At 42.5% G+C, this 16527-nt stretch overlaps 1 protein-coding gene across 2 annotated transcripts in view; it reads left to right on the plus strand.

The window, feature by feature from the left end:
- plxna4 (plexin A4) overlaps window positions 1-16527 on the plus strand; it is a 288054-nt gene that overhangs the window by 154948 nt on the left and 116579 nt on the right. For both annotated transcript variants that reach the window (XM_037759850.1, XM_037759849.1), the window contains exon 4: window positions 13638-13766. In XM_037759850.1, the coding sequence (XP_037615778.1) occupies window positions 13638-13766 (129 nt within the window). The remainder of the gene's footprint in view (window positions 1-13637; window positions 13767-16527) is intronic.

Below are 16527 nucleotides of genomic sequence, written 5' to 3' on the forward strand. Positions count from 1 at the left end.
AAGACCTTACATGAACCGTTGTATGAGGATAGAGTGTCACATTACTCACTCTGTGATTGCATTGCACCTGAGCAAAGACACTGGAAAGAGATAGTGTTGTGTTGACAAACAGAACACAGGGGTGCAGAAAGGTCACCGTGTATATGCGAGTGTGTGTGTGTGTGTGTGTGTGTGTGCATGTGCATCGATGCTTGAACTTGGGGGCACGGCGTGTGCATGTGTGTCTCCAGAGTTATTCTGATGGCAGCACGCGGTAACGGGATCCAGGGTGATGTCTGCTCTCAGACAGCGTCTGGCTCTCAGCTCCCCATCCATTATTCACACACCTGGACACACACACTGCCTTCTCTCCCCCTCATATCTTACTCACTTTCTTCTCCACATTTTGTGGCTGAGCAGTTAAAAGTTCAGGTTTGTTGAGCAGTTCTTGGCATTTTCTTAAGCGCAAGTTTGTGAATGCGTTATCTCCCAGGAAACCAATCACACCCTTGAAGTCAATGAACTGCTCTGTTTACCCTGGTAAACAAGCCGAACATTAATATTGACCAGAGAGGAGAGGACAGACTGATAAGCAGTGAAAGAAAGCGATAGATAACCGCTACAACAAAGCACAGTCTGGAAAACAAAAAGTGACGAAAGAGTTTTCAAAGTCGTCCCTTTTTTCTAAAGTTGATCCGAGGCTGTCAGTAGGTCATTATCAGACCTAGACATCTCTTTGGGGACCTGGCCCTTCTCCACCACCGTGGTTGGATAGTCTGCTGATGGACATTTATAGAAGCGGAGTACGTTCCAATCAAGAAAAGCCTATTGAGTTCGTCCCCCGTTAAGATGAAAGAATGCACCCCTGTCATTGTGGCGTGAAACACGACCTTACATAGAGATGGGTAAAGGTCACCGCGGGGGTGTTTGTGAGATGACCCTGTGAGTGTTGATCAAAGTCCGTCACCAGACCATTATGTAAAGAGCTCATATTCATCTAGATACCTGTTCTAGGTAATCTGAGGTTTTCCTAACATTGCTATTTTTGTGCGTCCAATTAATCGTGACCTTAGGTTATCTTAGTCTCAAAAAACAAACAGATCCTCTATTCATTGACCTCAACAGTTGGATAAATTGGTGATTGACAGTTAAGGAAGCAGGATGTGGTCAACTAATAAAAAGTTTACTTATGTGACTCGGTGGAAGAATGGGCAATGTTGTCCTTCCATTGTTACTTGTGGGACTTTTTGGTCTTCTGCTTTCTCATCCGTCAGCCTGGACCGAACCAACTTCCCAAACAAGCTTCCATATGCTCTCTGCGATTTGGGCAAAGGTTTTGGCTGGAAAGTTCCTCCATATGAAGGCTGCATGCCAGTCATTGTGGGAGGAAAGGAGGCAGAGAAATGAGGGAGCAGTGTTGTGATAAACAGAAAGTTGGTGGTGCAAGAAAACACAAATATGTTAATATTTATAATAGAAATAGAAAGTGCCCCCATTTTCATTTAACTTTAAAGGGATAGTTCGGGTGTTTTGAAGTGGGGTTGTATGAGTAGTAATTGTAATAGGAATAGTCAGTGTATTACCTACAGTAGATGACGGTCGACACACCCCGCACTGGAGCAAAGCAATGTACTGCTGTGGACGGGGCCGGCAGCAAAACGTATTTTAGCCACCTATAAGAAATCAATATTAGTTTACGTGTACGCTGTATTTAAAATATTTTTGCTGGTTTACCTTACCGTCATTAATTTTACCTCACCAAACACGAGCGTTACTGGTATACCGCTGCCTCGATTGGTTAGTTTGTTTGTGTTTTTGTGTGACTTTGGTGAATCAGAACTAACCAAAGTCACACAATAGCACAAACTAACTAACCGATCAAGACAGCGGTATACCAGCAACTCCTGTGTTCTGTGAGGTAAAATTACATGTTTTTTCAATGGAGTCTGGTTGCTTTGGCGAGAGCAGAGATGGATACAACGGCTTCAGTTCCCCGTCGGAGAGGGCTGTCTGATGGCAAGATAAACTGGTGAACAGATTCTAAATATAGCGTACACTTAAACTGATATTGATTTTTTTTAGGTTGGCCTTTCTTTTAGGTGGCTAAAATTAATTTTGCTGCCGACGCCGTCCACAGCAGTACATTGCTTTGCTTCCGTGTGATAACTCCTGTCTGTTTCTCCAAGCTGGGGGCGTGCTGACCGCCATCTACTGTAGGTAATACACTGACTAATGATAAGTACCTCATACAACGCTACTTAAAAACATCCAAACTACCCCCTTAAGTCAGTGCGATATTTATTACTTTATGCTTATAGCAAACTGTCACAATAAATAGATTCCTAAAGTGGAACCTATTTCATTTACAGGGAGTGGTTGAGGTACATATTTCTATCCACATCTCTTCCTCGTCTTCCCTCTGCTTCTCTAACATCAAAGCAGGCAACCTTCTTGCTCCACCATATGTCCAGCTTCCTGGGTGCTACAATTCCCACAGGTGTGGACACACTGCATACAAACCTTTCCCTTTCTGTCAAGTACACACACACACACACACACACACACACACACAGCTCCCTGAGTAAAAACTCAACGTGCTTATACCCAGCAGGCTGTATTGATAATATTAAACCTGCTGAAACAGTTTGGTTGCCGCACTCTTACAAATGAATGGCATCCATAGCTGTGGGTTTTGAGCACTGCTGGGTCGCCTGAAAGGCCAAGTCTTGATTCGACACAATAGGCTGATTTGGTGCCCTTCGCTACTCCGGGGAGCATGTTGACTTCATTAATGGCTCCCAAAAGCCTTTTAGCTCTCACACAGTGGCCTCTGGTCACAAAATATAATGGGGCGCACACCGCTCTGTATCACCGCCACCGGGTTGCACCGCTAATAGAGACACAGGTGGTGATGTGCGCTCACATTATGCCGTTGCCTCTGTGGGGTCCTTGAGGCCCAGCCAGTGGCTGCAGCAGCAGCGACGGCGGCGGCAGCTTGAACAGCGGCTCTTATCGCTGCAGAGTAACGGCGGAAGAAAAGAAAAACAGAAGAGGAAATAATTGGTTCGGAAAGAGAAATGTGGTTAGGGGTTTTTTCTCAGCCAGACCAGGTATTTGTCGGCACTAAATGAGGTCTGTCAGGAGATCTCTACCTGTCGCCTCTAACACCCTGCTGCGGCTCTAATGAGACCGTGAAAGAGGAAGTGGATTGGAGAAGACAGAGGGAAAGAAGGACGAGGAATAGAAGGGTTTTGTGGAGAGAGAGACAAGCTCTTACATCTTCTCTGCACAGTAAACGTAATGGAATGATGCATATGGCAAGGAAAAATGGACGAAGAAATTAAGACCATGAAAACAGAAAGAGGTGACTGAGAGGAACAAGAATAAAAGATAGAGCAGTTGTTGACATAGACTGTACATAAGAAGTGGACATAGTCACCGGGATGTCACCCATTGGTTTGTGGACTGCCGTTTTGAAGCCTCGAGTTCGGCATTTTGTACACTGTGAAAGGGCTCGAGCTTAAGGAAATTAATTTTGGGACGAAATCAGGATGAGAGTTGAAAGAAAAGTACCCGGCTTAGGTTGTATTTTGGTACAGTTCCGGGAGGATGTTGAAAAAAGTTAGTTTAGAGCCCTGGCTCTGATGTTGAATAATGAATTGGAAGCAGACAATTGTCCAAATTGCTGTTCACTTGGCACATTGAATACATTTGTGTGTTTTGACTTGATAGAAGAGCCCTTCCTGTCCACTTCCACGTAGATTACAGCTTCAAGTGCCAGGCCTGTTTGCTCTATTATTTGGAATAAATGGGTACCATCAATAACTACATACTGTACCGAAAGGGTTTGTGAGGAGAAATGAAAAAAAAAAAAAAAAAACATTCTGCAAGGCTTTTTTTTATTCCCGGTCGCATCTGATGGTGGAGCGAGTCTTAAAATGTGTAAGCACAATCAAAAGACGGCGCATGAATGGGAGACAACATAGAAAATATGAATAGAGTCTACAACAAACATACCCATACAGAGGATGTGACATTTTGTAAAGAACAGTAGAAGAAAGTAAATCGGAAAAAACTGAGTGAGTTGTTAGAAGTCAAACGGTCACAAATGTTCTCAAGATTGGACCGGCCGTATAAACCTGCAGGTGTTTTAGTCATGACTTACAGATTGGGACAGAACGAGAGAGAGAGAGTCAGAGGGAAAAAGAGCAAAAGCAATAGCAGAGGAGGGAAATGAGTAACAAAAGCTGAGCAGTGAGCCCCCTGCCTGGTCACAGCGCTCTAAGGCAGCTCAGCAGTGAAGGCAATGATAGCAGGGAGACCTGTCACTCACCCTTTTGAAGCCATGGGGGAGATTGAGAGAGGAGAGGAGAGCGGGGGAGAGAAATGAGTTAGGAAGCCTCCAGACACTTGTCCCCTTTCACGTCCAACACCATCAGCCCCTCACAATAACATTCTTGTCCTCCTCTTTGCCTCTTGCTTTTTTTTTTTCTGTCTATCTCTCAGCAGGGGGATAAGGTTAGATTAGTAGGCCGGGTGGACCTGCAGGCTAACAGGTACCACACCTTTTAATGCCACAACGGTCAGTCACTGAGCCAGGGGTCCCCCGGCGGCTCTGTCTGCTGTAGTGTCAGATCCCAGATGTGAGGTGGTGGAGACTGAAGTAGCAACCAATAGAAACAAACACGAGTGCCTGTTGCTTCCATCACTCACAAAACTTAAAATTGATTTTTTGTTTTGTTCCCTTTTCCTCCCAATGCCGGGTACACACTACACGAGAATCAAGACAATTTTTGGCCCCGATTCCTCCCTTTTTTGATGGTTCTAAAGATTATCTTTCCAGATATTCTTGTGGGGTGAGGTATGTTAAAGGGACTGTTTATAAGAATCAGAAATGCTTGTTAACAGCGACACCTGTGGCCGTTAAGTCAACGAAAGTCAGCGTCCTGTTGCTCGCGCTTGCTCGCTCTAAATAGACCTGAACGATCATCGCTCAAAACAGTGAGTCGACACACGTCAGCTAAAACCACAATATCACTCTATATTTCACCTGCTTGGCCATAATGTTAGCTGACCAGACGAAGGTCTCGCCATGACTCAATGCTGATCCTAGTGTTGGCTTTTCCCGCCTCAGCCTCCCGACCCTCACTGTCGGTGAGGGCTTCACTAGATATAACTTTGTGGTTTTGGTCACGATCGATCACGAGAGATTTCGCGAGATTACCGGTTTTGAGTGTCGAGACTCTTGTTGTTCATGAATGAATCTGTTAGTGTGTGTTGTGCTGCATTGGCCAAATCGTTGCTCACCACACTACTATAGGAGCAAAACTGTTCAATTTAACACAGCATGTCGTTATGTGTGGGGTCTCTCACATTTTCATCTGGTAAGAATTGAAAAATCTTGTCGTGTGGGCCAGCCTTTAGTTATTGCTGCTGCATTGACACAGCTTTACCCCGGCCACTCACTAATTAGTCTCAGCTACACCACTTTCATCTCATTGCACAGAGTTGTGGAGGTTTTTCCAGAAGTTTCTTTTAACCTCCTGTTCCTAAACAACCCCGCCAAAATAAAACCTCTGCAGAGGATTAACCTCAGTAAAACCAAACCCGACAGGAGGGCCACTGGAGAGGTCAAGTTTCTGCATTAGGTTTCGACACTGCCAACGCAACGTCTCTGTAGTTACTTCCCTGCTAACAGTGACATTTCCCTGATTTGCACCCACAAAGCACCTTTCCTCACACTGCAGGCGTCGAGGGGTGGGAGGTGGGGAGTGGGATGCATTAATTAAAATCCCGCTGTGTAGCAGATATGCCTAATCGCAAACATAAAACAGAGAATAGTGAATTAAAGCACAGAATGAGTTCACCTCCACTCTGTGTTATTTTTTTGCCCACTCATCCTCCTATAGAGAGAGAGGAGTCGAGCCAGGAGGAAAGGAGGGGGGATTCTTTTTTAAGTGTCTTTAATAAACTGAATGAATATTTTACTTCCATAAAGAAAAGCAGTAAAACATTGAGTTCATGTTGTACCTTTTGGATAACTGCAAGATGTCTCCATTATAGCTTGTCATAAAACATAAAATACTACGCCAAAAAGACATTGTAAATGTACAAGTACCATGGCATTAGTCATTCATGTGTCAACCTGCAGTACTTGTTTTAGAAAACCACATATCTTCATTGCCTTCCTCTCTGGCCAGTCTTACTCTCAGACTGAATAAAAAACAATCTTTTATTGTCCGTAATAACTCCTGGCGCATCGTATACGAGTCTCTGCTCCAGCCTGGCATCCCGCATTAGCGCGCTACATCCTCGTTAATACTATGAGATTAATGTCAAATCATCCACACTCCCCCACTAGTCTCGCACCAGTCCATCTCGCCCGAAGCTATATATTGAGGCATTGAATGTGGAAGTGGAGGGTTTGTCCTGGCATTGATTGACACTGAGAGATGGATCCAGTCCGCCTCCTAGCCCACTTTCCTTTCTGTTATTCTCTCACCCCCCCTCACCCCCTCTTTTCTCTCTGTCTGCCATATGTGGAAGTGAGCTGGACAGATTTGGCCAATCAGACAGCCGCCATTGTATTGCTGTCGGTATGAATAGGATGCGTGGAGAGACACATTGCCATTATGTAGTGACGATACGTTGTTTCTTTCACAGTGAATGTTCTCCTCAGTTGTCTCTGGCTGTCTCTCTTCCTAGGCTCTCTTATTGCATGTCCTGCCTGTCCTGCCTGGTTGAATACCTAACGCTCTGCTGTGGTTTGACAAAGAGGGGTCGAAACCTGAGCTAAGTGTGGCAGGTCGGGTGACAGTGGCATTTGGCATGTGGCTGCTCCAAATTGTTTCTGATTGATATCTTGGAGAGGGTAGGGACCCAAGGGCTTACAGAGGAGACCCCCAGGAGACCCACATGTGTATGTTTTGGTTGTACTCCTGAACTTCTTTTGAAAATGAAATCACTTAAAGATGTTACCAGTTTGTTGAAATTGACAAATCAACTCCGATAAACAATAGTTTTCGTAGTTTTGGCCATCATTTCAAATGGTTATAACTAGAGGCCCCACGATATTATATACAGTATATCACGATAAGTCACAGTACGATCTTATATATATATTATACCGATTATAAACATTTTGTGATATGCCGAGTATTGCGATATAAGATATAATGCAGTTTATTACCTTTTTTCAAATGCAAATTATGCAGTTTGTCAACATCTCTTTTATCTAATAACTTCATATGATACCAGTATCTACGCTCTAGCTTTAAGACTAAGCCCACTGCAACCTAACCTACAACTAATTTCATGCACAGCTATGGTAAGGGTAGGTTAAAGTTAAACTAGGGAGTACTTTTGCAGGATCTAATAGACATTTACAACATGATTTACCTTTGTTTTCAGCGCAACATTACTTACCATAATTCCTTTAGTGTTGAAGTTGGTGAATGATGGCCAACACTACCAATATACTGCAAGACCCTAGTTGTTAAACAATGTTCTGTTTTGTATTTTAAGTACATTTTGGAACAATGCTTATCATTTTATCACAATGGATATCCAGCAGAAAAAGGTTCATGACCCCTTCTTGGCAGCAGAAATGCTGGCACCGACGCCGGGTTTGCCCGTGCACGTTTCAGGGATTTTGGTGGAATTCCTCACACAAATGTCGTGCTAATTTAAGTTTCCCAGCATGCTGTGTGACTTTGGATGACATTCTGCTCCGGCCCACTCACCTCACTGTGGTTTGCGTGGCCCATGTCAGAGACCACAGTGATACTATAGTCAGCAGCTTATTCTGGCTTCCACCAGCAGCATGTTGGTCATGGTGTGTGTTCCAGCCATGGCGTGTTAGTGTGGGTGCCATGCTTAACAGACTGCAACTCTGTGTGACTAGCCTTCCTTTTGCCACCCTGCAACCCGTGCCATAGCAGACAAGGACACAGTCCTCCAATCACTCTTACAGGAAGCACACACACAGTGTTCCTCCCCCTTCAGTTATTGTATGTTTTAAAGAAGCACACTGTCAATATGCCGGTTCCCCCGTGTGGTCTTGTCCAGAGGGGGTAGTTTTGACTGTGTATTTCCTGCACTTAGCCACGACCGCCATCACAACTACAGCAGTATTTTTACGTCTCCTGTGGATTGGCTAGACTTCCTTCTAAAATGTGGGGAATCCATCTCCCCACTCGATGTAAATAGCTTCTACATAATGGCATACCAGTCCTCAGAGCGGATCTTAAATACATAGAAGTGTAACTAGAGGTACTAAAGTGCAATTTCCACCGGAAGAAAGTTCCAGAGGGGCAACGACATTATTGACCTCAGATTAAAGCTGGACGATAATTCAATATGATCAATTTATTGTCTTTCTGGAATCCTATCGTGATGAAATCCTATATCGAGATATCATGATACACAATTGCGTCGTCTAAATTGATAATAACGAGCACATACTAACTAAATATTTTGAGGGAATATTATTTGAAGATTTTGTTTTTACATCACACTTTACATTACCACTCAGTTTAATGCGATGAACAAATGGCATATATATGGAAATATTTATTTATTTTTTGCTTTATGATTTCACTCGAAACTGTCATGTTCCTTTGTGCACTAAAGTTGTGAATTAAATGAGAAAATACTTTTCATTTGTCTAATATTTAATTCACACAGGAGTATACAAAAACAGGCTTTACCATGTGGATATTTCATATAGACTATTTATTTATTGAACTACCAGAAAACATGCTATATCGTGATATATATATCGTTATTGAGATATGAAATTACTACTGCAAAAAATATCAAATTGTGACTATTTTGACTGATAATGCAAATGCGATATGATTTGCGATGTTAGCGGGAAAGACCATTTTTACATCATTATTTTAATTCTCATTGAAAAACATTTTGCGGGGATCTGTACCAAACATAGTTATTGGTTTTATTGAGCAATATAACACAAACAATTTAAGACAATTACAGTTATTTTCTTTTACGTAGAGCAGCATATGTATAATAAGATAATGACTCCACCAGTACATTTTTTTACCTGCTTCAATATGGATCCCATGCAGAGTCAGAGGAAGTGCGGTAATTTCCATGTGCTTTTGTGGTGCACAGTGCCAATACTAGGAAACCGAGAGAGGGTACTCCTGTGGTTTTCACACCGGAATGGCTTCCCTCTCTGTATCACACCTTCTGCTAACTGTTAGCCCCATGGAGAGAGGGAGATAGACACTTTGGGCACATTATTTTTCATTGACAGATTCAGAAGCAGAAATACCATCTGCACACGAGGGTCGCATTTTGTCGTTCTCTGAGATCTAGCGCTGAAACTGTTTTTTTAAATCTATCAACAGTTGTCAGTATTTCTGATGTGTTAAATTGTAATTTAATGGTAGATCCCAAGAAAATTAAGGATAGCCACTGATCTCAAAAGGTCTTCAAAGACTTCATAAATAGTCCACTATTTGCTTTAATGCTATACTGCATTTTCTTTTACTACAGAAGCCACTGTTTTTATTTCTGTCTTCAGTGTAGTTCTATCTCACAGCCACTAGGGGGATACAGTTTTATGGCCAGGGTGGTCACTTTATGGAGGACTAGGATTGTCTCTGTATGATCTGAGGTATAACATGGATTTATCCCACAGATGCACACACACATACGGATCCAGACACACACTCAAAAGCTATCAAGGAATTGTTTACTACACACACTCTGCAGGGCTGAGGAAGTGTGCTCCGTGAGTCAAAAGCACCAGTAACTCTCGCCACTCTCCCCAGAGTATCCGACATTACCATATGAGTAGCTCCAGCCAGACAGCCTGTGTGTGTGTGTGTGTAAGACGTAAGCGTGTGAAAGTGAAATGCCAATTGTTTTTACACACGCAATCGCTTGTGTGAACACAATACTTATTTGCATGCGTGCATTTATGTGTGTGGCCTACCCAATGCATCTCTCACCTTCCCACTACTCGGGAGGGCGAAATGAAGTCTGTCTGGCAGGGAATGTCTATTGTGTAGTGCTAATGTGATAGTAGAGATTAGCATTGTAATCCATTTAGCATAGAGCAGCTAATCCACTTTATTACTGTTGAAAAGGAATCAGATAATATTGGCTAGCACCATCGTGGCTGCCTTAATGATTTTAAGCTGATGAAAAAATCACTTTAAGATATATTGATAATTACTGTTGCTTAACGATGAAACTGGGGGATTAGTCGTTTTATTAAAAAACACATAATCGTTAGCTTCGGATTTCCATCAAGGGAATTAAGGTATTGGTTGCTTTTTGTTTGTAGATATGTTTTGTAGTGGTACAAATGATGCGCTAGTTTATTTTTCAGCATTATGCACACTGTGGGTGGATATTTTCATGTTCTATATTCCTTTAAAGTGCAGAGTTTGATATCAGGGTATTAAAACATACATGCCCGCGGTGACCCTGCTGTGTTGATAAAGGAAAATACAGTGTAAAACTGCTTTTAAACACTTTAACTGCCAATTATTGTTCAAATAAGTCCACCGGTCTTTGATTTAAACCAGTCGTTTTCCCCTACGCATCCCCCTCCGGTCCCAGTGTGCCTGCGTTGCATGCTTGCGGACATGCTGTGCACTCCCTGGTGGCTCATTTGTTTTGTCGGCGGTCAGATTGAGGGATAATATACAGGAGCTTCCCCTTGAAGCCCTCCTGCTCCCTGGTGACTGTGGATCCGTCCCAACACAATAAAACTCTATATTCAGCCTTTGCCATAGACTCCCTGCCCTTTAACTCTGCTCGGCAATTGGCTCCACACTTCTTTCACATACAGCGAGGGTAAGCTGATACACATACACACACATCTCCGCATATACGTTCACATGCACACACATGCTGTGTACAGTGCCGCATACGCTACAGCACCTCAAATTAACTCACCCGATCAGGCAGATTAGATAACCCCACCTGCTGAATCTGGCTACCGGCTCGCGTGGAAGTTTTCTTTCTCTCTCTCCTCTCTTTTCTATTCACCTTCTGTTCTTTTCTTTACAACTGACCCAAGTGCACACAATGGCTCCCAGTGAAAGTGTGTGAGGCTTTGATACACAGAAGAACTCGAGGTCCTTTGAGATCCAGATCACTACACAAGCCAAGCAGGAGGCAGAGCGAGAGAGAGGAAGAATGACTGAGAAACAAAGGAGGAGGGAGAGTCGGGTGAAATCAGGGTGAAAGATGGAGCCTGTTTTAAAGAAATGTCATGTTGTGAAACGGGATATCAGTAGAAGCAGCAGGAGCAGGGCAGGATATAAACTGCACCCAAGTGTACTTGGGTTTCTCTCTTTACTGTACAATAGTTGATTGTCTAAGCCAAGACAAAGAGATGTTCCATTGGACTGGTCCATCAGTTGATAGATTAGTTTTTGTTATAGAATAAAGTTAAGGGCTGGTAGTATAAAGACTGTTCATATTGTGTCTCTGCAACATTCATTCTTCTTGCTATTTGATAATGATGAGGATTCAGTCAGAGAGAGAATTGCTGTTGTGCTTTATGAACCGTGGCGCACACAAAAGCTACTTTTCTTTCATTATTTTTATTTGACTATTGATGTTTTCTTAACAATAAAAGCCTTTGCACCGGGGGCGTGACGAATAAACAACGCGAAAATGCAAAATACTCGCCTGCGAATATTATATGTCATGGGCTTTTATTGTGAAAGGTAAGAACGGAAGGAGTGGATCTGGTCTCTACGTAGCTTTTTCGCTCCCTTTAAACGCCCCAGTGTGTAAAGGCCTTAAATCTCGCTAAGGCAGACTGAAATGATCAGGTCCCTAACAACAGATCAGTTCTGCTTTCAGTGGGTACTAAACGGTTCAGTTTATATACTTCTTGACCTTTTAAAGAGCTTAATTTATTAATAATAAATCATGAAGTGACTCACCTGTCTGCTCCACCATATGCTTCCTGGCCAATTATCTCCTGTTTGTGCCTGTAACCCATGAACCCTTAAGTGCTGAAGAGCACAAAGAACTACCAAGAGTCATCACAACTTTAACAAGACTTGCCTCACACCTGTCCGCAAGCCCGCACAGGTCCGTGTGTGTGAATGTGTCAGTGTGTATCCCACTGGGTGCTGAAAGTTGCTTAGGTAGGCAGGTATGTGTCAAAGCTGTGTGTTACCGGGGAAATTACAGCCAGAGGACCAGATTTAGAAAGGATCATTTGGAACACACCCCGTGCGTTTGTTTGTGTGTGACGATGTAAGCAGATGTTCGGGGCACAACCCAGAACACTTCCATCACACCACCAAGTGTGCGTCGGGCCAATTCCATGCACTTTCTGCTGAGTAAACACACCTAGGGGCCCACAAACCACACCTCTTGCCCAGATGCCTAATTACTGTAATCACTTTTGAATGGCTGGAACCGTGATAGAGAAAGATGAGCGTCTCAGATACAGCGCAGAAAGCCATGATGCATGGGAAAATCCTAAGGCCGTATGTGGTAGATTGCCAATTTTGTCAATAATACTGTTCAGAAGTACCTTTTTAATGATACCTTGATCCCTAATTGCACACTTTGTAGTCCTAGACGCCACCTTTTGTTCTGTTGCCAAGTCCTTTCCTGTGGAAGGCAACATATCTCTGTCTCACTTTGCTTCTGTTTTACCTCAGCTATTCTTTATTTACAGGTTATATTTTCAGCCCTGTCACTCAGTCTTTAAAGGAACAGTGTGTAACATTTCGGGGGATCTATTGGCAGAAATGGAATATTATATTTATAAGTATGTTTTCTTGAGTGTATAATCAGTAAGAAAAAATAAGAATTGTTGTGTTTACGTTAGCTTAGAATGAGCCTACATATCTACATCCTCACGGAGCCGGCAGCCATGTTTCTACAGTAGCCCAGAACGGACAAACCAAACACTGGCTCTAGATAGAGCCATTTGCGTTATTGTGCCAGCCACCGTAGTTCTCCTACAGTCCTTTCAGTTGGTTGCAATCTGCAACCTCACCACTAGATGACGCCAGATCCTTCACACTGCACCTTTAAGTATTATAGCTGCTTCTAAAACCAAGATATAGTTGTTTTGCGTTTTTCAGCTGTCTTTTCTTGAATCAGTAAAGTTTAAATAATGCCTTTGCTGTTTGAAGAATTAAAACCTCCTATACGGTTGGCACTAATTCAATAAATCTCATTAACAGTTTTTAATAATAAACTTCATATAAGGTTTTGTATGTTGTTTTTTTTTAAAGGGGACCTATTATGCTTTTGTGCTTATCCCCTTTCCTTTAATTTTATATTTATATATTTTGTGCATGTAAAAGGTCTGCAAAGCCCAAAGTCCACGCCAAAGGGAGTTACTCTCCCCGAAGAAACACTGCTCCTGAACTGCCTGAAACGTCTTGTCCTGCTTTTTCCTTCTGTAACGTGGTGATGTCACCAAGTAACACATTTGCATAATACTTGCTTAGAGTAAAGGGTGAAAAGAGGTGCTGCAGCACAGCCGGTATGAGAAAAATAAATCGAAATAAGCATAATAGGTCCTCTTTAATATTGTTATTATTGTAATACATGTGAAGCGATGTGAGCGCTACAGTGATTAGAAGTATTATGCATGTATGAAATATATTAATTCTTAATGTGCTTCTGTGTGTTCGCAGATCCGGGTAGACGGCTCCTCTCGTGCTCTGCAGTATGAGACGGTACAGGCGGTGGAGAACGGACCCATCCTCCGAGACATGGCCTTCTCTTCTGACCACCACTACCTCTATGCCATGTCTGAGACCCAGGTCAGACACACACACTTACACACAAGCACACACATCAAAAGCACCCCCCTGCTGAGTCAATATCATAACCACTGGCATTTATCATTTTCTTATGTCACAGGGTACAATAACCTTTGGTGTAGCGTGGAGGATTTCATTACAGCCTGGCTGCAGGAGAGAAAGGGATTAGAGATAGACTGTTGGGTGCTAGGACCAGGTCTTTTTATAGAAACAGACTGTGAGGGGAGAGTTGGAGTGAATAAATGTGTTGAATTATAGGGAGAGAGGAGAGTGGTCTCAGTCCACTTGTGTGTGTGTGTATGTGCACATACAGATTCACACACTATCTCTTAGTACCTTTGATGACATGGAATGTGGAGCGAAATAGCAGCACTCTGTGTAATGGACACAGACACAGTGAGACTGTGAACACCTCTATCAGAGGCAAAAGCTCGCTAAAATAGCACCATGGAAAGTCCATAACACGCATGCTGTGCTCACATAAATGTGCACACACACAGGCCTGACTCACTGTGTTGGGTTTTCTCTTTATATTTGCACACAAAAAGACACACAGCTAAGAGCATTTACTTATCTTAGATTTTTATACATACAAGTTTATTTGTATAGCCACCTTTCAACAACAAGGCAATTCAAAGTGTGCCACGTAAAAAGACACACATAAGTAGGATTTTCTTTTTAATGTAAAACAACATAAAATAGAAAAGTCGGATTTAGTAGAACTGGGAGCTGGAGAAGTAGTTGAACAGTAAACACACAGACTTCTTAACATTCAGCACAAGCATTATCTTTTCATCAAGCACTGTCAAAGGGCTAATAACATAGACTGTGTATAAGAAGTGGATGTAGTCACCATGACATCCATTGGTTTGTGGACTGCCATTTTGAAGCCTCCAGTTTGGCATTTTGTCCGTCGCCATCTTGGTTTCTTGCAACCAGAAGTGACACGAGAATAAGACATTTTTAGGCCCTAAAGCATACCCTGCTTTATGGTCTATTTGACTCTAAATGGGACCATAATTTACTAAATGAACATCATGCTGTATTGAAGAAGACTTGAAACTAGCGATTGAGACCATAAACTCATGTTTACAATGTTTACTGAGGTAATAAATCAAGTGAGGAGTAGGCTCATTTTCTCATAGACTTCTAGGGCACTTCCACATTGGCTTCACTTTTCAGAACCAGCGGTAGCCCACTTTCTAGTAATCAAATCATTAAAAGCCCAATCACGCTACGATTTTAAGAATCCATGGTGAAGCTCTCTCTTTTTTAGATCAGTGTAGCCCCATTTATTGGTCATTACTGTATTAATGTGACTGTTGGAAATAATATTGCAAAAGCTCTGAGTTCAGATAATATGCATATCACCCCCCACTCCCCCCTCTCCCTCCTTTTTATCTGCTGCCACCCGTAATCACAGAAGGCCACTGCTGTTTTGTTGGCAGCGATAGCCTAGCTGCCCCTGTATATTGTCTGCAGCTTCCAGCGGATTATAGACCTCTCTGGCACCGTGAAAGTGTCAGTATTTGCTAAATGTGTAGTGCAATTTGTCTGTGCGTGAATGCGAGCACATTTCAAGAGCCCAGATTATACCGATAACACTTTAAATATCACACAGACCGCGAGAGGAAGGTGCCCTTTCAAATGCAGCTCTCATCGCCTCTCCTGAGGTCGGTCCATCTGTAGAGAGAGTAGGAAAGGAAGGAAGGGAAGGAGAGACACAAGTTATCAGAATAAGGACACTTAAGATGCTATTTTGTCATGGCATCCAATTGCATCCAATCCCTCTTTTGTCTTAATCTGTTAACCAGCAATGTGTTTCTCTTTTGGATTATAGTGCATGTAATTGGGCTTACGGGAAGATATTACAGAATAACAAATTAATTATTAGGAATACTTAATATCCATTTCTTCCCATTATGTTGGATCCCTTTTTTGTCTCGCTATTATCGCCCAACATCATGTTACAAATTTAGCATTTTTAATTTGCATGCCAATTAGCTTATATTGAAAAAAAGCAACCGTGTGAGTTTTGTTGGCCGATAGTGGTCCTGTGTGTGTGTGTTTGTGTGTGAGGCCTTTTTAGTAATAAGTCTATTAGCCTAGTTAGAGCGCTGACCTCCACTAACTGTTTAAGAGGGAACATCTGGGAATATTGCCGTACACACAAATAAAGAAAGCACTTAATGAACACAACAACTTTAACGCTGAAGGGTTTCTAGAACAAAATATGAGTGAATGAATGCAACTGATTATTCCACCAATTCATTCAGACGCTTTATAATTTTGATGTTTGTTTACGGATCAAAATGTTTATATGATATTGAAGGTACGAGGGCTGACCCGAGTGCTTCGAAGCTTCAAAGCTGCGACCGTTGCCATGGTATTCAACTTCCAAATCACTATTCAAACACTTCGTTTTTTATTTTTTTATATATATAAGTATGTAATAATAATGTATAAATCCCAAAATAGCCCATGAAATAAGGAATAATCCCATAACATTATTCATTATTCATATTAAACATGAATTATTAGTTATTCTTAGATGGATATTGCTGTTTGGTACTGTCCCGGGCACTGAAACGGGGGAGATGGAGACAGTCAGACAGAAGAACATGTACGCCACGCCACGCCACGCCACGCCACGCCACGCCACGCCACGCCACGCCACGCCACGCCGCAAAGCTTTGAATACCTTCAAATATTTCTCACCGAAGCTTCAAAGCCCCAAAAATGGTATTCGGGACAGCCCTAG

The sequence above is a fragment of the Sebastes umbrosus genome, chromosome 23 (genome assembly GCF_015220745.1).
Source record: "Sebastes umbrosus isolate fSebUmb1 chromosome 23, fSebUmb1.pri, whole genome shotgun sequence".
Classification (NCBI taxonomy): Eukaryota; Metazoa; Chordata; class Actinopteri; order Perciformes; family Sebastidae; genus Sebastes; species Sebastes umbrosus.